Source organism: Mugil cephalus, chromosome 18 (genome assembly GCF_022458985.1).
Source record: "Mugil cephalus isolate CIBA_MC_2020 chromosome 18, CIBA_Mcephalus_1.1, whole genome shotgun sequence".
In the NCBI taxonomy this organism is placed as follows: domain Eukaryota; kingdom Metazoa; phylum Chordata; class Actinopteri; order Mugiliformes; family Mugilidae; genus Mugil; species Mugil cephalus.
This window is the reverse complement of record NC_061787.1, coordinates 16,037,711-16,060,959: the sequence shown is the minus strand read 5'-3', so window position 1 is coordinate 16,060,959 and position 23,249 is coordinate 16,037,711. Positions and strand designations below refer to the sequence as shown.

The following is a 23,249-nucleotide window of genomic DNA, read 5'->3' as shown; positions in this document are numbered from 1 at the left end:
ATAAGTTGAAGCAACAGCTCCAGACATCAACCAAGAAGTTAAAGCTCGGTCACAAATGGACAATGACCTCCACATACTTCCACAGTTGTGACAAAATGGCCCAAGGACAACAATGTTGGGATATTAGAGTGGCCATTATTAAGCTATACAAAATGTATGTGGACCAAGCTAGAAAAAGAGCCTGTAAACCCTAGACTGGGATAAGAGAAGAAAGGGGCTAAAATTCCTGCAACTTATTGTAAATAGCTTGTGGAAGGCTTTCCAAAATGTATGACCCAAGTTAAAATATTTAAATCTGAATTCAAACTAAGTGTACATACGCTTCTGAACCACTCTCTCTCCATTATTATTCTGAGATTTCACAGTCAGGTGGAGTTTGCATGTCAGGAATAATGCAAAAGTGAAACCAAACTATTTGTCAAGTGACTCAATTTCCTGAAACAATGCTTCCTCGTTGTTTCCCCATTTAAGATAGACTATCTGTAAATCAAATATTTTCATGATTAAATGTTGCGTTACTGGTTGTGTCGCGTGTGTAGGGCAGACAAATCTCGGCTATAAATAGACGCAGAGACGCATGCGTGCATGTGTGTGTATCTTTAAGAATTCAGATGTAATTTGAGGGGAGAGAGAACGAAAGAGATCTAGAGAGTAGTGATGGGAAGTGTGGCTCTTTTCAAAGATTCGACTGTTTTGGCTTGGCTCCCTTAGAAGAGCCGGCTCTTATGACTCCCGAAAAGGTGCCAAATGGATCTTCATTTAATTTCATTCTGAGCCTTGTACAACTTAAGCAATTTTGAATGGTTTTTATGTTGGTAAGCAATTTTTCATTCACTGTTTTCATAAACCTATTTTTGTGCTTTTTTTCATTACAAAAAATAAAAAACGACAGGCTAATGAAAGCTCTATGAATCTTTTAGGGTACTGCGGGACATGCATGCCGTAACCTACACATGTAGCCTACGCCGGTGCGAGCCATTTATACTGACAGCTCTGTAAAAATGCCACCAAAATGTGAGTTGCTGTGGGTTTTTTTTTTTTTTGCTTCACTTTGAACAATGTCGACTGAAACTTTTGCAGAAATGTCAACGAAGATGAGTCATACAAATTTATTTGTGAACCTCTTCAGTTAACCCTTCCTCCACGTATTCCATCTTTATCGATCCAAAACAATCAGTTCGAAAATTGCGGAGATAGAGAAGCATTTAACCTTCTCTAGATGGGCACGTCAGCTAAGGCTAGGGTCTGCATAATGCTCTACGTCGCTGTGACTTCGGCATCAAATTGACGCAGAAGTCTAAACCGCCTATGGCACTTTGGATAAACCACTCCCACCGGTTCTCCCTGACGGGAATCGCCTCTTCTCCTTCCTTACAAACAAATCGGCTGTTAAAGCCGGTTCGTCCTAAAACTGCACACGGCTGAGAGAGAGAGAGAGCTCCCACACCAGCACCCCTCACCATCATTACGGTAATCGGACGTCGAGCTGCAGGATCTGCACCTCTGCAATTATGCACGGTTCGTGTCGGCTGGGACTCTCGGTGAACGCAGCAGAACCCGGCCCAGGCACAACACAGCCCCTGCAGGTTGTCAGCGTGCGTGCGGAGCAACGACTCGGGAGGCGGGCTTGTGTTGTTTATCAAAAATGACTCGACATGGCTGTGGCTTTCACTCACACTGCACGGTTTTGCGAGCGAGCCTGGGAACCGTAAGCAGCAGCTGAGCCGAGAGAGCGAGGCGCCAATCATCTTAATGAAAGTCATCAGGTAAGTGATGTTTTCTGTTTGTTTGTTTTTTGTTTTTTTTTTCCTCCCCCATTTTGCTTTCACACAATCCGTTTTGGCTGGTGGCAGAGGAGGCGCCACCAGGCCAGTGTAAACCCCCTCCCCACACCACCACCACCTCCAGCAGCTGTCCAGGCAATGCGGCGTGAACTGGCCTTGTGTGTTGCTTTTATTTCAGTTTAAACCTTCTCCAGACGACCTGGTTCGGTGTAATCGATTCCGCCCTGGACCTCCGAACGGGCGATCCCCGCCGTGCACATGCCCCAAGTTATTTTGGTAATGGGGAGGAAGGGGGCTGCCGTTTCCTCCTCTAAAAAAAATTGGTCCAGCCGCGTTACGCAAGCGCATTTTGCCAGTCGTTACATGCACATATAATATGGCAAAACAGTATTCCAGGAAGAAGAAACCTATGCCAGAGTTGCTTAACGGAAATACACCTCATTCTCGGTTCTGTCATTCTCTTCGGCCTATATCTTTAAGGCGGCCCCCTCTCTATTTCTGTTAATGGCTGAGACGATAATAAATCAGTGGGGCTCAGAATAACTCAAAATTTGTCATTTTTAAATCCTCTAAAAACCACCCTAACCATATTTTCATGCTGTCAGCGGCTTAAAAAAAAGAAAAAAAAAACAACTTGTTTGAATTCCTTGCTTTGAGATTCTACTCTCATCCCAGCCTTTACTCGTCTTTAATTTTAAGTGACAGACTTCTCACAGTTTGGCAGGAAGTGTGGCGGCTGTTTTCTCCTATCTCCAAAAGGCTGCTTCGCTCACCTGCAACCGCAGTCTTCCACTCGCTGCGTTCATTTTAACTTTTGCAACTTTAGAAAGCAGAGCTTTGTTCTCCTGCGTGCTGCAGCTGTTGTCTTTCCGTATCCTTTAGGCGACCTTTGTAACTGTTTTGCCCTTGGCAGCAGGGCCCTGCGTTGCCCTCTGGGACACAGACATGCACATGTGTGTGTGTATGTAAAAACAATCCTCTCCAACAGAAAGCAGCTTTGTCAGATCCCCCGTGGAACCAGCGTCTCTTTATGGTTCCTTGAGTTGCCCCAGTAATAGCAAAGAGTCTTTCCACCTCGCAGCGTGTCACTTTAGAGCACCGGCGCTCACTTCCCCACTTATACGTTACCGACAGGCAAAAAGAGAAAACTCTAGAAATGGCCTTTCACTTTCCTGGTGAACTGGACTGAGCATGCTGTTTGTCCTCAAGCATTTCTTCAGTGTAACACAAGAGACGGAGGCAGGTATAAAATCACCAAGGACATGTCTCCTGGGACGAAGCCATGTGTGCTTTCGGAGCCTGTGCCTGGAGATTCTGTGCTCTGTTGCTTGGGAGATGTGAATGTGTCTTTAAAGTGAACTGGCTTCTTACCAAAGGCTCCATCTAATAAGCCTGAATGCAAAATAACTCAAAAAAACTCAGCTCAGTGGTCTGGACACACAGTGACTTCTGGGACTGACATACATTTACTGGCTACAGGCCAGAGTGCATGCGGCCCTGCTAATTTTGGATCTGTTGCTTTCATAGAAACATGAACTTTTGATCCGTAGTATCGATGTGACACATAGATTTTGGCGTCAGGCGGCGGGTTTAGGCCACAGTGCAGCCTCCTGTTGCTAGACTCTGAACAGAACTGTAAATAAATTTGTGATGGATTTTTTTGAGCCACCCTGCGCTTATGCTAACAACGCTCCTTTGTGCACGTTTTCTAACACAGAGTTCACCGGTGTGTTTGGGATGTGATACTGGCAGTTTGGAAGACAGCGCACAATCATTTCCCGTATGTGTGTGGTGTGATTTTCATGGCCCCGCCCCTTGAGGAGACTAGAAATGCAGATTTTGACAAATCTTTCAGCCACATTTTCACCCAGCTAAAAAGCTCTTCATACTCTAATAGATTTCATCAGAGGCTCCACCAGCTCCTTCTAAAGGCCTGAACCGGCTTCCATATTAATATGTAATGGATTTTATTGAACTGCCCTGCGCTCATCACCTTTTATGGGCTCGTGCTCTGCTCTCATTTTCCAACACAGCGCTGACCAGTGTGATACTGGCAGTTCAGAAACAAGACAGCGCACCTTTGTGTGTTTGTTCAAAGCCTGTCTGTGTTTCAGAAACATAAATTTGGCAGCAAAGCAAGCTACAAACGCACATACATTGTTTTTACTGTCTTTTAATGACTTAGACCAACAGTGGACTGCGTTAGCGGTAAGAAAGCCCAAGCCTCAGCAACATGCTATTATAATTTCTCTGTTCTAGTTTTTTCCACTCCATGTAGGCAGGTGATAAATCTGCTGTTAGTACGGCCACATGTCATATCCGTTGCATAGACCACAGTGCGCTTCCTGGCGTTTCTCCTCATTGCTACGGCTTGTTGCCGTTTTAGAGAGTCTTTGATCATTTGAAGCACAGTCCAGTTTACCGTTGTTCATAGATAACACTTTCTACACCAGCATTTTATAAGCCAGGAGCTAGCACCTCTCCAGAATCGGCTTTATCGGCTTTATTATTTTGGGTGAATTCATGATACCATTTAACTCCTTAGAACGGAAATGATAATGGAATATTAGTTTGAATTTTATCATTTTAATGTTCTGATAAAAGCACAGTTTTGCTATCAGTTTGCTGGTAGTTGTGTCATTGTAACCGCTAAAGGACTACCAGTACGCTGGAAAGCACCAGATAAATACAAGGCCGTTTACCAGCAATACATGGTGCAATATTTAATGGCCAAGGGAAAGTGTTTCACATTCCCATGCATTAGTAATGTCTTCAAGTTGTGCATTGTTTTACAGTGACATGCATTCAGAGAGCATACTTAAATATTTGAAACCGATTTGAGGCCTACATCCAGTCGAGCCGTCGCCTCAACTCGTGTCCTGCCTTCCCTGTGTGTTGGGGGTGATTATTCATAATGTGAGTGTCTGTTAGTGACTCAGTGACATTCACAGACTCTGACAGTGATTGAGGCCGCATTCAGGAGAAGAATATTCAGCAGCATCTGCAACTGTAGCTAGCGAGAACATTTTGATTATGTGCCGTGCGAATACACAACAGGCTGTATCGGTTTTCTTCTCTGTGCGGCCCTTTTTCCTTTCCACGACATCGAGACATCTGTGACCGTTACCTTGAACTGGGCATAGACTTGTACAAAACTAAGCATGCAGGCAAATCCACCAAATATGGCCTAGACCAGGCACATCCAAAGTCTGGCTTGCGGGTCAATTACAGCCCGAGGTCGGATTTTATGTGGCATCCACGTTTTGTCTGAGGAAATGTTATTTTTCGGCCCGCTATCCAGCGCAACAAATGCAGCGTGCAGTTCCTTTTCTCAACTCGTGGAGGCAGTGTTGACAGATGTCTGTCAATTGCCATAAAAGCGCAAAGAAGAAACGAAGCAGAAACTTTTCCAGAGACATTTGTCGGTAACAGAGCTCTGCACCACACTGGTACAGGGTGTTCTAACGAAGCGTTATTCAACAGTCATGCCAACCCTAGCTAGTGAGTTCAACGACTGCTTTTGGGATTTTGCCGCTGTCAAAAGGACATGTTGATATTGTCTTCCCCCCTTCATTACGGACCCCGATGAGATTTATGAATGAATTTGAACGAGAAACGCTTGAGATGACGACTAAGTGCCTCCCGCCTACGCGACATTTAACGCATGCCTACCACTGCTCTGGAAAAAGATCTGCCATAAGTACTGAGATGTAGAGCTCAGTTTCACTCTTTACATTAATGCCAGTCGCTTACCTTTCGCTTTGTTGTCAGAGGTGTATTTTACAGAGCTTCTTCCATTTCTGCTGTTTTTCACATAACTTGAGTTCCCCTCATGTTTTCACCTGAATGCCTACATTTGGTAACTTTATTGTTGTCAGGGACTGTTGGCCCCCCCGACACTTTCACATTATCAAATCTGGCCCTCCTTACAGAAAGTTAGGCCATCCTTGGCCTAGATGATGATTATGAGAACCAGAGATGCCCCAAACCCATTCTCGCCAAAATCACCGGATCAGATATTGTAGAGGAAAAAAATGCAATTGGATATAATCTTTTAGCCTAAATTATAACGTCAGTGCTTACACAAAGCGTCACAGATGAGCAGCGCGTTACGTGAAGCGCAGCGTGCTGTAAACTCTTCGGCAATGTTTTCTTAATGTCACCTCAGGGGAATTATTTTAAGCCCAAGGAAGAATAAAACAAAACCAAGTGCTACACATTCAGGTGTTTCGAGGGAGGGGCGGCAGCAACATTGGAAACTTCGGCATCAACAGTTACGGGAACGTCGGGAAGAAGGAGTGCTTCCAGACAAATTGACATGAAACTTTAATAGCTTGAGATCCGTATCTGAAGACACTCCAAAGTTATGTTAAGAGGACATTAACAAGCCCATCTGAGTCAACTAATCAGAGGGATCCGCTGAGTAGGTCGTGCAGTGTCGAAATCACCAAGTGTTGAGTCACTCGTCTGGTATAATGGTTTAAAGTTGTTAAGTAAGACGCAGTAAAACGATTATTGTCACGATATGACGCTGCCATGTTTGTGCTCATTTCTTAACAGGAGTGTGTGAAGTCTCACAGTTGAACGTGTGCAAGTATGTGTGTTTTTTTTTTGTTGTTGTTGTCTTCACAGAAAGGAGGTGTAGGTGTACTTAAACCGCAGTGACTAGTGTGACACGGACAGCACGTCTTCCTGCATTTGAATTCTGTGTAGAGAGACACACTTCCTGTAGTGGCCACACATTAGCTTGTAATTCACAAAGTTCACATGTTTCAGGCAGTTTACCAGTTTAGTTTAGTTCGATTCTGAAGATATTGGGGAGACAAGAGAAGACAGAGCAGGTTTTATGACTGCTTTACTTTAGAGGGTTGTTTGTGTCAGAATATCCCTCAAACAGATGATAATCCAATGAGTTGGATGGTTGTTCTGTTTAAGGTCTTTTGCATGTCATCTGCTAAACATTAGTTAAAAATTTACTTGCCCGGTGCTGGCATGTGCGTTTGTTTATGACTTCTCTGTTCCCGAAACACACTGACCCAAAAGAACTGGCAAAAAGTCACTATGTCATAGTAGTTGTTGCTGACGTCAGATTTCTTACCCTCTTTTTTCTCCCCCCACAGTAGGATTGGGTGGCCATGGACCCATTCAGCCAGCTCATCTTCGCCATCTCGGTGACCAGCTTCCTCACCTTCCAGTGGCTCTTCCACAGAGTCAGCCCCTGGATGTCCACGCGCATCAGCCCGGGCTTCCTTGGCCTCAGCGACAAGCAGAAGGTGGAATGGAACTCAAGGTGACTCGACGTTAAATTGTGACCCAGTGAATTTCTAACATCCCTGGCACGGGGGGCAAGTGTGGCACTGCTCTTAGCTTAAATACTGGCGGGAGAGGGCTGTTTAAGCAGCGTCCAAAGATATGTACTTCAACCCACATGTATCCTGCAACGCTCGTATGTGAGTCACTTGTGCGACTCATTGTGTGATTTGTAATGTTTGCTGAACACGGCCTTGTTTCAAGGTCCCGGCAGCGTGGTGAAAACACATCAGAATGGTGGTTTTGAGTGGGTTTTTATTTTTTTTTTCATCCTGGTGCATTTTACCAGTTTAATCCCATCATTTTATCATTGAACCTTTCAGAGACTCAGTGAAATCAGAAGTACATTAAACGTTTCATCATTTATGTTGGGTTTTCCAACATTTCCTCTGTGTTTAAAGTCAGTGTCATAATTTTATAGCAGTAGTTATTCAGGTTGTTGTCTTCCTTTAAAACCTCATCGCCTGCTCATCTCTATAGATTAGAACTCACATTTTAAAATGCACGCATGCATTTCCCACACCATGATGCACGTCTTTTACATCGTGAATGGATTTCTTTTGTTTCTTTGATGTGCTATAGTCGGGATCAGATCTTCATCAACCATTTCAAACTCTGTTAACGATCCAACTTCTCCATTGTGGATTTGAATCAGGCGGTATTGTCACATCCTGCTGTCTTGCGCAATAATGTAATAACGAATGTGCACTAGATGTGACATAAACTTTAATTTTCCCTCACATCCTCTGTCACGTTTAACTGGGCCAAATGTCATGTTGCTGTTTTGTGTGTTCCCATGTTACGGGAACATTGCAGCTGCTGGCCACATCACATAGGTCGCCGGAATGAGTGCGTCTGTTTCTGGAGCGCGACAGGCGGGCTGCGGTGATCTTTAAGCGCTGTGCCAACGCTGAAAGCTGTAGATTGAATTCCACTGAACGCGCAGCTCAGAGTGATCCTGCCTGGTGCAGCTTGCATGATTCTCCCATTTTCATTTTCTCTCATATTGCTCATGGGAGCATTTGTGAAATTGAAATGGTCACATGGTGTATGAGCAAATGAAAATGAATGATTAGTGGAGATGGATCCAGGGGATGGAGATCCCTGTCGACGTCCCTGACGTTCTATTCTATTTAAGTCTTCTTGTAGTCAGTGCTTCTGCCACTCTGCCTTACAGTCTGATTGAAAACTGTTGGACTGTCTTTCTGTTTGAAAGACTGTCTGGGACTGTGTGCCGCTCCGCCTGACCCTTCAGCAGTATTTAATCTCTCAGTCTAATTGGTCTGAATCTGTGTGGAGCCTTGACAGGCAATCAGTTGCTTTACTGTGAGTACTAAAAAAGTCTACTCCAGCCACAGAGCAGTTCCAAGGCACTCTTGATAAATATAGATAAGTACAGCACATGCCGTTTCTTTGTGACATGTCTGACATTATTACAGAGGAGTAGATCGTCATCATATGCGTATTTATTTTTTGTTTTAGGACGGTGTCGACGTTTCACGCACTATTGGTGGGAATATTTTGTCTCCACATCCTGTTCTTCGATGACCCCGTCAATGAAGACCCAGTCTGGTGAGAGTTTTACCAAGATTTTTGCGTTTTTAACCATGACTGTCTAAATGTATGGCTAGTTTTGTACACAGTGTTTGCTTTTTTCCACAAATAGCCCAATTGTGCAGTTTAGCAAACAAAGGCACAACTGTTAGAATGTGAACCTAATTTCCAAGAGGTGCACAAAGGGAATTCCAGGTTTGTAAAGACTTTGGTCAAGTGGTGGGTTTGTCTGCTTTACGGTAAAATGTTTTTTTCCAGATCCAAGCGTGCAAAAAGCTACGTTCATTGTTATGTGGACTCAGATTTGAGACTAATCCACGGTGTGGGAGTCATCCCTTGAATTTAGGTCAAAGTTGGCCCCCTGTTCCTGCTCTTTACTGGACTTCAAACATCATCAGCCAAGCCTGAATGTCACAAAGATAGTGCTGTTTGTTAAAACCCATGCTTTACTCCTCATGTTCAGAGCTCATTGCCTTCCAGAATTGCAACACATTACAGGCTGTGCTTGCTGTTTTAGCTTTACTGCGTTTTCAAACTAGAGCTGATACTGTAGCCCACCCTGTTGATCTACTAATGGTGCCATGACTACGGCACGAGAAGTCGTAAACACAAAAAGGTTGAAGTTCAACATCGATATCAGCCCTTAGTCCTGACAGCCCCTTTGCTAGGCAACTGTTGCCTAGGATAAGGCCACATGAGATTTTAATTTAAATTTTATTTGGACACACTAAATTACAGTATATTAACTTACCGCTTAGCAACCTAACAACGGGTTAGCAAGCTAATGCAGAAAAGTCAAAGGCATAAAGAAAAGATGAGGCAGTGTTGGAGTATTTTCCCTGGACATATTATAAATTAAAAAACAATTCCATTCAACTAAACATTATGGTTCATGACTTGTTAAACTGCATTTGCGTTGCATTTCTCACTTTCATTTGTCACAAATAGGAGTGAAGTCTGTTTGTGGAAAATTTACCAATAATATTAAGTTAGGATCTTTACCATAATTAGATCTGTGTTCTTGTGAATAAGAACTGTGTTTTTTTTTTTACTGCCAAAGTCTGAAACTTTCAACACACTTTAATATTTTGTCCAACCAAATGTGTTTTTCTAATAGGGGCGATCCTACACTGGTGAAGACTAATGTTGCCATCACAACAGGCTACCTCATATCTGGTAAGAGAGTAAGAATTTTACACAGACACGGTTTGTAAAAGTGACACCACTTGCAAGTCATTGGTAAAAAGATGTGACCGAGATAATCAGTTTTGGTTCTGTTGCGTGTTTTTCCTGCTGTTTGGGGACACGTCGTGATTTTTATCAACTGTTTCCACTTTCATTGTGATCACGCCAATGACATGTTATCTCTCTGTCCACTTCTGTTTTGCAGATCTGCTGCTAATATTTTACTATTGGAAGGCGATAGGCGACAAGTTTTTTGTAGTTCATCATCTGGCAGCGTTGTATGCTTACTACTATGTACTGGTGAGTGCCCTATTGTCCAAAAGCAGAACGTGCAGGCAAGATGGGAAAGAGACGACCAAGGGTGAACAGCTGTGTCCTGTTAAGCCAGGAGTTTTAACTCGGTTAGCTACCACTCATTAGGTGTCCACAACTGTCCTCATGCAGCCACGGATTTCGTTATTAGTCAAGGTCAGATTTGTAACTGAGCGAACACACCCAATCAGGAAGCCTTATGGCTGGTTAAAATTCACCTCATGAAATCGTTGCTTTCGGTAGAAGTGCCACAGAATTTAAATCACCCTTTTGCTTTAGATTATGGTATTGATTGCTGTCCCTTTGACAGTTTGTTGTTCCTTGTTTGCCTGTTTCGATACAGCAGTGGCAGTGTTATAGCTGAGGTTCCTAGCTTGCCTGGAAATACTTGACCTAAAACACTGAAAATCTTGCCACAGTGTTTGCCATTGTAATACACCGGCTTGGGTGTAAATGCTGCATCACAGCCCTTCTGTATAATTTTATCAGTTATGGGTTTTGATATTAGCCTCAAAATAACAATAAAAGAAAGGGTGCTCCAAAGACATATAGTGAAAGTGTCATAATGTTATTGCATAAATAATGTATTGACCCGTATTTCATTTAAGTTTGTGAAGCCAGCGAATGAAAAATTTCTTACCAAAACACACAAACCATTAACCCTATAAAGCCTTAACGCAATCCGTTAAATCACGCAGTATTTGAATTACTGTAACGTAAATTGACAATATTCAAAGTGGGGCTGAACACCAAACAGCTCTCTCTTCCTGGAACTCCCCTCGTCTTGCTTCACTCCCTAACCTGCAGCCAACAGCAGCAATGCATCATAATTACTGTAATGGCAGTAATTTTTCCAGAAAGCGCAACTTCCAAGTGTTCAGCCAGACTTTGAATTTTGTCCATCGGTCAGTTATGGTAATTCAGATAAGCTTTTTTTTTTATGTGCAGGCGGATGTTCAGGTCTTAAAGGGTTAATAATAGAAAATCAGGATAAAATAGAAGAAAGGCTAAAATATTAGTGAAACTAAATGACGATCCGTTTGGGAGCCATAAGAGCCGACTCTTCTAAAGGAGCCAAGCCAAAAGAGACGAATCTTTGAAAATAGCCGCACCTCCCATCACTACCGCATTCCTGCCATGCAGAAGGTAGTCTCTTATCTAGATACAGCGATGATTTTATCTGTTTAGCATTTTTGGGCAGCGCTGTTCACTCTTGGTTCAATCTGAAACCCTCTAGGTCGCAAGGATCTGTCGCATAATTACAGGAAATGAATGACTATGGTATTTTTTGCATGGAATGCTCAGTGATGGTACTGGCTGATGACCCCCCCCTCCCCTCCCCTTACTTTCTCACCTTACCCTTCTTATTTCTGTGCTTTCTGTTTGTTTTACTGACCCCCCTTTTAATGTTGTTTGACTCTGGCACAAGCTGAGCCTCTATGAGCTAAGCGCAGCTGAATGCTGAACTGTGTGCATGCTGGTAGCTTCTGAAGCGTTCTACGCAGGCAGGTTTCCTTTCTTTCTTGTTACTGTGCATGACGACAGTTATTTAACATTCCTAATTACTTCCCTGCCTATCTACAGTACTTTCCACCTGCCTCCGCTTTGTCTTTCTTACACCCGACAACAAGATGAACAAAGGCCATTGCAACATAGCCAGGCGCCTTTTTCAAATACAGTGTTGAATGTGTTCTGTCAGGTCCACTCTATGAAACCATTAAAGACGTACTGTTCATAATGCTCCTTAAAATCAGCATTTTCCTTCGTTTTCCCGTTTTACTTCAGTTAAGCACGCTTAATGGTGAATCGAGTTTGTCACCCAAAGATAAAAATGTGTAGTTTTCTATATTAAAACAGATTAGATGTGGACATGCAGTGTGCCCACAATTAAACTATTTCTGCATTTTAAAAAAATATGTAAGGAAGTTGAGCACAAATAATTCCTGCAGTATTAACCATAAACAGTGCCGTGTGGTTGGAATAGAGTTCTGATTAACGACTGTAAATCCAGCCTTTTGGTTTTGTAGAAACAGAGCAAGCACCTGTATGTGAAAGACCTAGGTGAATGACGTGTAGTAGGCCATACTGTTACTGGACACTCATGACTGTTTCTTCAGACTAGATCTGAAAATTCATGTGGGGTAGAAGAATGAAAGCGCCAAATTAGCCTATTGTGGTACAAAAAATGCATTACTGTAGTAGTATTACACTTTTCAGTAAAAACAAACAAAATTGGCGTACCCTTGGTGTCATTTTCATTTTATTTAGTCTTGTACCCGGTCAAACCTGTCGTATGTTGTCAAAGTCTTATTAGTTAATGTGTTTACTGTGTTTATGTGGAATTGTTCATGTCAAATTCTACCTTCAAAGTAAGAGTAATAAACCACAATAATGCCTAATGGTTAAACTTAAAATTGTACTGCACAAAAATATGATTAATTTCCTACTGTGCCTTGTTGGTGCGTTGTTGTTATTATTGATAGGTCCGTCACAAACGTCTTGGTCAAAAAGTCACTTTTCATTTTTTTTCACTACCAGCATAGTGTGTCTTTTGTGTCTGTTCGGATTTACCAATTAACAATCAGGTTTAACAAAAAAGATGGGAACACTATAACTGCAGTGTAACTGTTAGACGCATGCTTTTTTTCTCAGTGTTGTAAGTGTTGCTTCTTATTTGCTTCCAATTGTCGTGGCATCTTTGTTTTTCTTTCTAATGTACCTGTCTGTCTCTGTGTCCTTTGCTGACTTTTTAACACAAATCGCCCCTCTTCAAACCCTACATGCAAAAACTACCAAGATCGAGTTGGGTTGTCTGATCCCCGTTCATGCAAAAACTACCAAAAGGCTTTTCTGTCATTTAGAAACCCAGAGCAGGTCTTGATCTAGATGGGGAATTCTTTATTCCTGTCTTGTCTGCTGTTATTGCTGTTGTGTTGTACTGAGCAGATATGATGCCCAGTCACAGTATGGACTTACCAGTTCCTAGAGGTACTAGCATGCTCATGCTAGGTGGACAGTTCACATCTAATGGTACATAAAAATGCAAGGCAAAGGTACCCTATGTGTATCAAATAGTAAGTATGTTTCAATGACGAGCTTTTGTTTCAGCCCCGACGGTAAGTCACCCTTTACGTTCCGTAAAAGTCCGGCTTTTGGCCAAATAACCTTGAATTATGTGTTGTTTTGCGAGCGTTGTGTTTGTGAAACTGTGATTTTTGACTCAATTCCGATTTTGTCTCATGGTCTGCCTCAGCCGAGTCAAACCGTCTGATCACATTCGGAATTAAGATTCAAATCACAGCTCTCAATCTCACTAATGCACCTTTCCAATCAAAACTCATAATTCAGTTTTATTTAGCTCATGCCACAGTTTTAACGCCATCTTCTTAACCCTTTTGCACAGGGTTGTGTAACCCTTTTTAAGTGCTTCGGAAGTTACTGCTGATTTAGCAAGGGCCAGTGTTTGAGATTGGAGATCCCGAAAGCATCTTGGTCTTTACAATCAAACCTTATGCAAATGATCTGATACACACAGCACAAGTGGAATTAAGGTTGTGACCTTGTAAACAATAACATGTTTGGCAGTTAAACAAATTAACATATTATTTTTATTTCTCTGCATGGCTTTGATTGCTCCTTCAACCAGTGGCTGACTGAATGTCTGTATGGTTTTATATATACAGTAAATATATATATATATATATATTTATCTGTATGTATGTATTATGTCCTGTGTATAATCAATGCCTTTCCCATTTTTAAGATGTTACTCCGATTAACTGCCTTGTATGTTGTTGTATGTCTTTCAAAACAAGAAAACGGATCAACTTAAAAAGTATAAAATATAGTTTGTAGTGAAGAAAATGACTTGTGAACTTAGAAAGTTTGTGGCAGGCAAGCCCCCTTGTGTTTGGTGAATGTTTCAGTTGCTTTCACCTAGGCTTACTGGTCAGATTGGTGGCTGACATTTATTCTGTAATGAGTTGTCTTAAAAATCTAAAGCACAATTTCCATAAAATTGGCTGTGCATATTCTGTATCCACTGAATAAACCCTGTTCATGCCTGGTATTAACAGGTGTCTCCACGTGCATCTCGAGCATCTAACTTAACAATATCAACAAAAAGACATCGCTAATTAACCACGTGCTGATACAATTTGTTATGGCGTAATTGCAAACAGTCTACTCATAGTTTATGTAGTACTCATAGTATTTGTTCAATAATTGTTGAGCTAGTAAGGGTAAAAGAGAAAAAACATAAATGAGGGAGGACTCCTCCACCTCGGTAGAGAACGTCACCTCAGCGGTCCATCAGTGGGATTGGTACACATGTGTGTTCACACGGCTAAAATGATAATATTATGTGTTTTGCCTCACTCATTCACAGTCTACACACCATAATTTTGAACCATCACCAGAAAATCTGCATGTGGTTGCTCGTGTTGATGTAGCTTATGCAAAGTAGTGGAGTTAAGTTACATCTTTCCTCTGCCTTCGCTTACCTGTATTACTGAAGATTTTTGTTTCACTGCTGGGTCTTTAAAATAACTAACTTAAGGCCGGAGATGAACAAATAAATTATTAATGTGTGCCCTTTCAGTGACAGAGACTTTACAGCCCACCGTGTTGCACCATCTATATCCTATTCACATGCATTGGAATGCGTGCAAATGACAATGGTTACATTACATTTGGATAGTTGTGATTGTGTCACTCAGGATACTTTATAGTACCAGGTCTGAACAGGATGCCCTCAGTTTGTCTTGAGGCACATACTGTGAATATGTCCACTCAGATCACTCGGGACCATATTGTCCACTTTGAACAATAAACCTTTAAAACCCTTAAACCCCACATACACTGTTCTGTGGAATTTAAAAAGATTGCTAAGCACATTCGTGCTCTGAAGGGAAATGTACCAACGTGGATTAAAAAATGCTTCAATGCTATTTTATGCATCATCAGTCTTTTTTGATCTGTTCATCGAGGAAAGGGAGTTTCTGTTGAATGACGAGAGTCGTTTATCAATTGGAAGAAGGGATGGCAGCTTTATTTTGGCCTGCAAAACTGAAGGAAATCGTCTTGTACCCCAAAGGAGAACTCTCTTTTGTTAAATCTGCCAGATCGTTCTAAACTTGGAGATAGCTTTACATAATTGGGGGCCTTTCATCTTTTTAATGCAATACATTGGTAAAATTTCATATTTTGAGATTCATAAATGAACATAAAAACATATCATATTGTTGTGATTTGTTCAGATCTTTGTGTCCATGCGAGACTAACTACTGCTATGATACTGTTAAGTGGTGTGGAGCACGTCGTGCATTAGCTTTATGCCAAATAACTTCGACGTCTCGTTTTTGTCCCTTTCATGTTTCATTGTCTTCGTTCTTCCAGGGCCAAGGAATGTTGCCTTATTTTGCTAACTTCCGTCTGCTTGCTGAGTTTTCTACACCATGTGTGAATCAGCGGTATGTACTGGCTTATTATGGGTACCGGATATTATTAGGTCCAATTTATTAGCTGCAAGTTTGTTCTTAAAGCTCTGTGCACATTCAGTGTTGAATGAAATAATGGATACTACATAAAACTCAGTGGTGGGCTGTGCGTTTTCCATCTAGACCTTCGATGCCTAATAACCCTATTCAAAACGCCTCTTAATACCATTACTATAACATAACCATAAACATCATAAGGAAACACAATAACACCCAACATCGACAGGTATATCTTATAGAGATAAATTCCATTACTGAAGCAACAAACTCACCTGAAAAGATGCGCTCGTAAGTCTGCCTCACCCTGTAAAAACCCTAACCCTAACACCATCCAAATGCTAGCCGGTGCCGTGTCTTTTTTGGCAGTCGGGTTCATCTTTGTTTCTACTTCCTGTTTCACTTAACACTTTCAACAATGCTGACTGAACTTTTCAAAGAAATTTCGCCGAAGACGAGTCATACAAATGTTCATTTATCCAGAACAATCAGTTCAAAAATTATATAGAGATAGAGAAGTAGCCAGAAATTCTGAAATGGAAACAAGCTACTACCAAGCAGACCACGATGCGTAGTTATATTTTGGGAAGGTGCACATCAGGCTACGGCGATCCTCGTAGGCTCTGTGTATTCTGTGCCTTCTGCCTTGACACTGAGGCCTAAACTGGTTATTCATTGCCAAGTGTTGCAGAGTTTGAACCGTTGGGCACTATGTGTTAAAGGGCAAGCTCTCCCACACACTTTAAACCGATGTGAAATAAAGCTGAGACTTGACACTTAAATGTAGCATCTATTATTTTATTTCAAATCGGATGTGTTGAAGCAGAGGATCTTAAGAACAAAGACAACACGTAACTGGAAATGTTTAAGGACTTGACTGGATATGAGGAGGTGTTACTGGAAATTTTATTTATCTGGTTTTCCACTGTTGGTTGCATGTTTCCTTTGTGTTTAGCCAGTTCTTTGAGAATATTTGGATAAAATTTTGTCTTACTTGTAACTGTCTTTTTTTTTTTTTTTTTTTTTTTTTTTTAAAGATGCATGTCTTTGTTCTGCTGGATGCTGGTTTCTTAAAAATGTGTTTTATTTCCAGCTGGTTCTTTGAGGTCCTAGGTTATCCCAAGTCCTCGCGGCCCAACATGGCAAACGGTGTGGCCATGGCAGTAGTCTTTTTCATGGTCCGCATCGCCGTCATGCCAGTCTACTACAGTCGTATGTACGCAGTCTACGGCACTGATGCTTACTACCTGGTGCCCTGGGGCGGCCGTGTAGCCTGGATCTGCTCCAGTATCTGCTTGGACGTAATGAACATCATGTGGATGCATAAAATTGCCCGCGGTTGCTACAAAGTGCTGCGCTCGGCACGGCGGAGCAAAGCTGGCACACCTCAGGAGAATGGGAAGACGGATTAAGGGAGACAGGGTGACTGTGGCGAAAAAAATCCCACAACAGAGACAAAGTGACACTCAAGAATGGACGAGAAGCAGTTTGGACCCTTACATGTCAGGCTGCTTCCGTAGCACCCTACCTAGGACCTGACATTACAGGACTGAATGGAACGAGGGAACTTTTGATTATTTGTTTCTTTGAACTTTTTTTGTTTGTTTGTTTTGGAAAGCAAGCTCACCCACTGGGATGTACCGAAGGACTGCTTAACTGGCCACCCCTTAAGCCATGAAATGACCTCTTAGCAATACTCTGTGTGCATGGCCAACTGTTTTTCTCTTGAACAATTTACCACTTCAGAAGAGGTCAACCTGGGCCAGACGGGCTGTTGGCCCAACCACAAATCGTCAAAAAGTTTACCGTTCTTTACACAGTTAATACTCAACTTGTTGAGAGACTTTCTTTGTTTTTGTATTAATTCTGCTGCCTGCGTTGCAGAATAAAATAAAAATGAGTAAATGTGAGTTCATGCCGATGAAGCAAAGATTTGAGGAACACCTCTGAAACACTCAACGATGGTCAGTGCCATAATATCATTGTCAGATGCTTGTTGAGGGTGACCCAATCAGATAACATGAAGTGCAATCATGGAGAAGAATCGGAATTTTACTATGTCCTTCAGTTAAGATCTTAATTTAAAAAAAAAATAAAAAAAAATAGCCAGCCTTTGAAGACATTAATTGGGATTTCAGAAGTCTTTGTTGCATTTGCATGTTTATTTTATATAATGTAGAGTTGAACAGGCATCACAACACTGTATGAAGTCTATTTCTTTTGTCTTGCTGGTGTCGAGGCATATTTTTAAAAGATTTTTAAAGATACAAATAGGTAACTGTCAACAGTTTTTAATGAAAAGAAGGTTGATGTACAGAATAAATTAGACATGTTTAAAGGGAATGTTTGAATGTCATTGTCAGTGTTTTGTACGCTGGCATTAAGCAGTTAGTACTTGAGGCAGCATTTGTTGTGGTTTGTGGATACAAACTGACATTTTACAGAATGGAAAAAGTCCCATTACATATAAAAAAAAAAAAACCTGTCATGTGAGACTTCTTTGTCGGCATTATATTTATTTCACGCTGTGCAATGCATGTGAAGGGGTAAAACTGTTATCTAACAGTGCTGGTATGGAATCAGTGTCATAAATGCATCTAAAATTACGATATGTATATAGTTTTGACATTTTAATGGCCGCTCAGTGGGACAAACGCTCTTCATGTTTTTCCATCATCAGCCATTGACCTTTAACATTCACACTTTGTATTTATCTTTTAATGCACAAACTGTTTAATTCCACACCCTGGCAACATTTGCTGATAAAGCTCCATGCTGCGTTGCGTATATTCTGCAAAGAAAATTTTGGAAATTTGTGCCACCAAATTGTAGTCAGCACATGATCAAAGTCATTGTTTTGCGAGTTTTGGTTATATGGGATATCGGTCATCAGTGTTTCAGATGGTAAAAATTCTTTATATTTTAAAAATATTTTGCTTTTGAGTATGGTTATACAAACACCTCTTGCCTCATGATACAGTGAATATACAATGTCTATATAATCCTGTTAAAAGGTTTTTGAGATGTAAAAAGAAAACAAAGGTGAACCATATCAGAAGTATTTGTACCTTTTTATTTTATTTTTATTTTTAATGACACTGAAAACCAATGTGACGATATTCAAAGAAAAAAAAAGATTTAAAAAGCTTAAAATCCCCTACCTGCATGAGTGTGCACACCAGATTTGCAAACCCATGGTGGTCATAACCGATTTTAGATCCAAAATTATTTCATCTAGATCCATGCTATAATTCACTGTAATGGCAAAGGGTGAAAGTTTGGTACTTGAAGATATCCATGTTTCCGTCCTTCTTCATTAAAGCCCCTGGCCAGACATGATGCTGACACCGCCATGCTTCAGCATTGTTATGGCGTTACTTTGTTGTTGTGCTGTGTTGATTTGATACCATACATACCTTTCACATTTTGAGGCAAAAATTCAATCTTGATCTCATCAGACCGTTTCACATATTTCTGGTTATCTAGTTTTGGGAAGTCAAGCAAGGCTTCGGTGTAATTTTAATCACGGATAGCTGTAACATATAGGGAGCAACCAGTACTTACTAGGAAGAGTTTACTCAATGTTGCTGTAATCAATTAAGGTCTCCCTGTCTAGTTTCCCATTTGTCTTCCCATTGGGGACATTGGAGAGACCCCTCTTCTTGATCTTATCATTGTTACTGCATATTTCCTCCACTTTATGTGCGACATCGATTTTCAGTGGCATTAAATTTTGCTTTGAGTTACACAGAGACACAGATATTTCTTCTCTTTTTTTTCTTTTGCATTGCAAAAACCTTCTGTTTTAGCAGGCGTGTATGAACTTAATATCCACTGATGTATAGAATTTCCATTCAGTAGTCAAACTCAATGGATTCCTTAATATTTATTCATGGGATTGCGACCACGGTTTTCCTTTTAGTGAACATATACAGAAAACTTTGTTACTGTTTTCTTATCGTCATTCTATTGACAAAGCGGTTTCACGAAGGCAGGAACTGTTCAGTTCAAAGGTCTTCAAGACTCTCAAGTCATGTTCCACTTCGCTGATGATTTGCGTACTTGAATATTCATTGTAGATGTATTTTACTTGAGCTGTACATCAAAAGCTTCTGTCAGATGTTTTGTGACAAAGAAACAAAGATTGTTAGTTTTTAAAGTATGCCTTGCTATGCTCAGCATTTGATTTTGTTGCCTTTTTGAAACAATTTTATGATTGCACAGTGAATATTTTGTTACACCCTACTCCCCACCATACTGAAAAACATCTTTCAGTGATTTACTACTTGTGTGTTTTCCATGTCTGATGCCTGTCTAATGTGATGGTTTGGCCTTTGTAATATAATTTTTAAATGTAAAACCGGCAGGTTTGTGAAGGCTGGTTGCTTCAGCGCTTTTGTTTTAGTTATTATGCTTTTGGAAAATTTCAGAACTATTGTGCGTTGATCCATTACGACTCCATGGCAAACACATTACAGTGTTGCTGAGGCGTGATGGTATTTTGGTTTTGTTGTTTTGTTTTCCCCCACAGAATACATTTTAATACAACTGTGCCAACTTGCTACCAGGATTTAATAGCTGGGATCAATTCTGGTCACATTACCATCGCTGCATAGCCTTGTATAGCCAGACTCACAGTCTACCTAGTATAATAATACTCTGTTGGGATTTCATTATGGGCCGTGATGCAACTGAAAAAAAAAAATAAATAAATAAATTATATATATATACACACATACATATGTATTCTTGAAATCACAAAGCATTCTCGTCAAATGGCTTCATCGCTTTAAATTTATGTCGCTGTCAATATCTTTTACAACTACTTGGTTATCCAATGGCAGCAATTTCCTTGCTCAGATGATGTGGATGACTACATCTATCCATCACCTATCCATAAAGCCCGTCTAAATTTAATTTGATTTACCCGGCAAACCATAATCGGTTCCCAACAGTGTGGTTCCAGATCAACATTCTTGCCACAAAAAAAAAAATAAATAAATAAAAATCTGTGGTCAGGGATGTTGATCTGGTTTTCAGGCTAATCTCTGCATGCTGTGGCTTGTCACAGTATGACAAAACTCTGTTCATTTTAGCAGTGTGAAATACTTCACCATTGATCACTGGCAAAGTGTTTGGAACAGGATGGATTTGACAATTGATTATTGGCAGAGGCCTTGCTGGTGATTTTCATAAAAGAGACAGGTGTGGTGTGTTTCACTGGAATTAAAGGACCAGTGTAATGGATTAAAAGTGTGATGTTATCGGAGAAAAATTGTGGTATTCATAGCTACGTTTTCATTAGTGTTTAATCAACTGTACTAACTAACAGGTTTGATTAAATTAGCTTAAAAAGAGCGGTTCAAATCTTTACTGTGTTGCTGCCCTATTGTGCCACAATGTTTCTGCAGTAACCCAGAATGGACACATTAAGCTCTAGCGTGAGAAAAAGAGGGGAATTTTGCTGTTTTTGTAGGCGGGAAAGAAGGATAATTTATTGGCTGCAGTCTGCTATCTCGCCACTAGATGCCACTAAATCCTACACACTGGTCCTTTAACTGGAAATGAATACTTATGAGGACGACAAGTCCTTTCTGATAAAATCAACTCTGTGGGCAACTTCATGCATGGTCAGTATGGTTTTGTTCATGCACCCTCTATAACTGCATGTGTTACTGCATGGGGATTGCACTGTAACCAAAATAGCATATACATTTACGAGACAAATTTTATTCTTTCTTTTCTAAGTACATGTACATAATGTTTACATAAACGTTATTCTTGTACTGTGCCACACAATGTAATCCACATCTGATGATATGGTGAACGGCATCATAACGCAGATATTTAGTATAATATCCAGCACAGAAATAATCAGTAAGGGAATACTTGAATACTAATCGGCACAGTTCAAAACAATCTGGGCAGTGCAAATAAACATTAATCTTACGTGCATCTTGCATTTTATGTGTACCATTGTCGTTAATTTATTAATCCATGAGAAGCTGACCTAAAACCAAGCAGATGCCATGGTGGCGTAGAGCCTGCCTGGCGCTACTATTGGCTTGTCAAATGGCGTTAATGTCACCCGTTAACGTTGTTTGGAGGAGAGCAGGTGGAGTGTTAAGTGACATTCTATGAATGTACTGGAGATGAGAAAATATTTGTCATTTACATTTTCAGTTATTCTTGACAATAAATACCAAATTAACTGCTGTGAAGTGTCTCATTTAATAAATAAGATTTTGGCACCTTTTTCTGCCAGCGGTTACCACTTCTATGTGCCATGTTTATATGCGACCTAAAAATGTATTCACATATAAACCATGTTAATATGTGAATACATAAAGGCAGCACATGACTTTTATGATAAATACTGATTTTATTGTTTTCCAGTTTATTTTCTGTTACAAACATTTGTTAAAGAATAATGACCAAACTGTATCATTTCTGTCCCCTGCTGGCCAGAGAAGGATTAGGCTGACTTCATTTAGTGAATGTATTGCAGCATTTAGTTATGACTAGGACTAACTGAATGTTATAACCATGATAGCTAATGACGGACCTTGGCCACTAGAGGGTGGTGTTGACCTGTTTCTATTATTTGTGGCCACACCTGAGTAATGCTATAATATAGTGGCTGGATCCTGGAAGATCATCACATCATCTTTTTCTATCATGACACACTGATAATCCTTTAAAATATTTAGGTATTTAATATCTAAATTGTGTATGTGTGCCTTGTCTATGTGCTTTCTCTGTCTCCAGGCTGCACCCTTTCCCCCTTACCTGCTGTAAGTTGCCACAGGTGAAACAATAATAATAATAATAATAATAATAATAATAATAATAATAATATATAATTATTCCCTTGTTGAACCCTCATGGGAAAATTCCTTCTCTGCATTTTCACCCATCTATTTGTGAAACCACTCTCAATCAAGGCCTGTGACAGGATAAAAGTCAGTGAAGAGAAGTCAACCAGCAACCACCAAGAGACCAGTGTTAGCTTTTGTGAAGTTATGCAACCTTTCTCACTCACACCTAGGGTCAATTTAGGATCACCAATTACCCTGTCTTTGGAGGTGGAAGGAAACCGGGGTACCCATAGAAAACCCACGCAGACACAGGGAGAACATGCAAACTCCACCCAGAAAGGCCCAAGCTGGACTCGAACACGGACTGTCAGCCTGGGAAACGTCGGTGCATCATTGTGGAACCTAACAGTAGCAGGAAGGAAAGGCCTTTTGAATCTTTCCTTCACACAGTGAGGCTGAGGGTGAGGCAGGTCACCCTGCAGGGGGTGGTGCTCATTGTCCAGCATGGATTACAGTTTAGTCAGGACTCTCCTGTCGCCCACCTCCCTCACTGAGCCCAGGGAGCAGCACAGGACAGAGCTGGACTTCCTGATGACCTTGTCCAGCTTCTTCCTCTCTGTGATGCTACTGTTCCAGCAGACCACTCTGTACAGAATGATTCAGTGTGTTCACATGCACAGTTTAATCGAGCTATGCTCGAAATTCCACTGAGTGCGGCCCTCGTCCCAGTTTACATGCAGTGGAGAAAATCGTATTCCAATCGCATTATCTGGGTGTCTCAATCAAATAAG

The 23,249-nt window shown here is 40.9% G+C and overlaps 1 protein-coding gene across 2 annotated transcripts; it reads left to right on the top strand.

The window, feature by feature from the left end:
• Positions 1 to 1,399: 1,399 nt before the first annotated feature.
• LOC125024454 (TLC domain-containing protein 4-B-like) lies at positions 1,400 to 21,856 on the top strand. 2 transcript variants are annotated; one of them, XM_047612233.1, is made up of 7 exons: positions 1,400 to 1,766; positions 6,908 to 7,074; positions 8,577 to 8,666; positions 9,766 to 9,824; positions 10,039 to 10,133; positions 15,543 to 15,616; positions 16,734 to 21,856. In XM_047612233.1, the coding sequence occupies exons 2-7, from the start codon at positions 6,920 to 6,922 to the stop codon at positions 17,050 to 17,052; spliced, it is 792 nt and encodes a 263-aa protein (XP_047468189.1). In that variant the 5' UTR covers positions 1,400 to 1,766; positions 6,908 to 6,919; the 3' UTR covers positions 17,053 to 21,856. The 2 variants fall into 2 exon arrangements, with proteins under 2 accessions (XP_047468189.1, XP_047468188.1); XM_047612232.1 differs by having other exon boundaries at positions 1,406 to 1,766; positions 6,905 to 7,074.
• Positions 21,857 to 23,249: the final 1,393 nt, after the last annotated feature.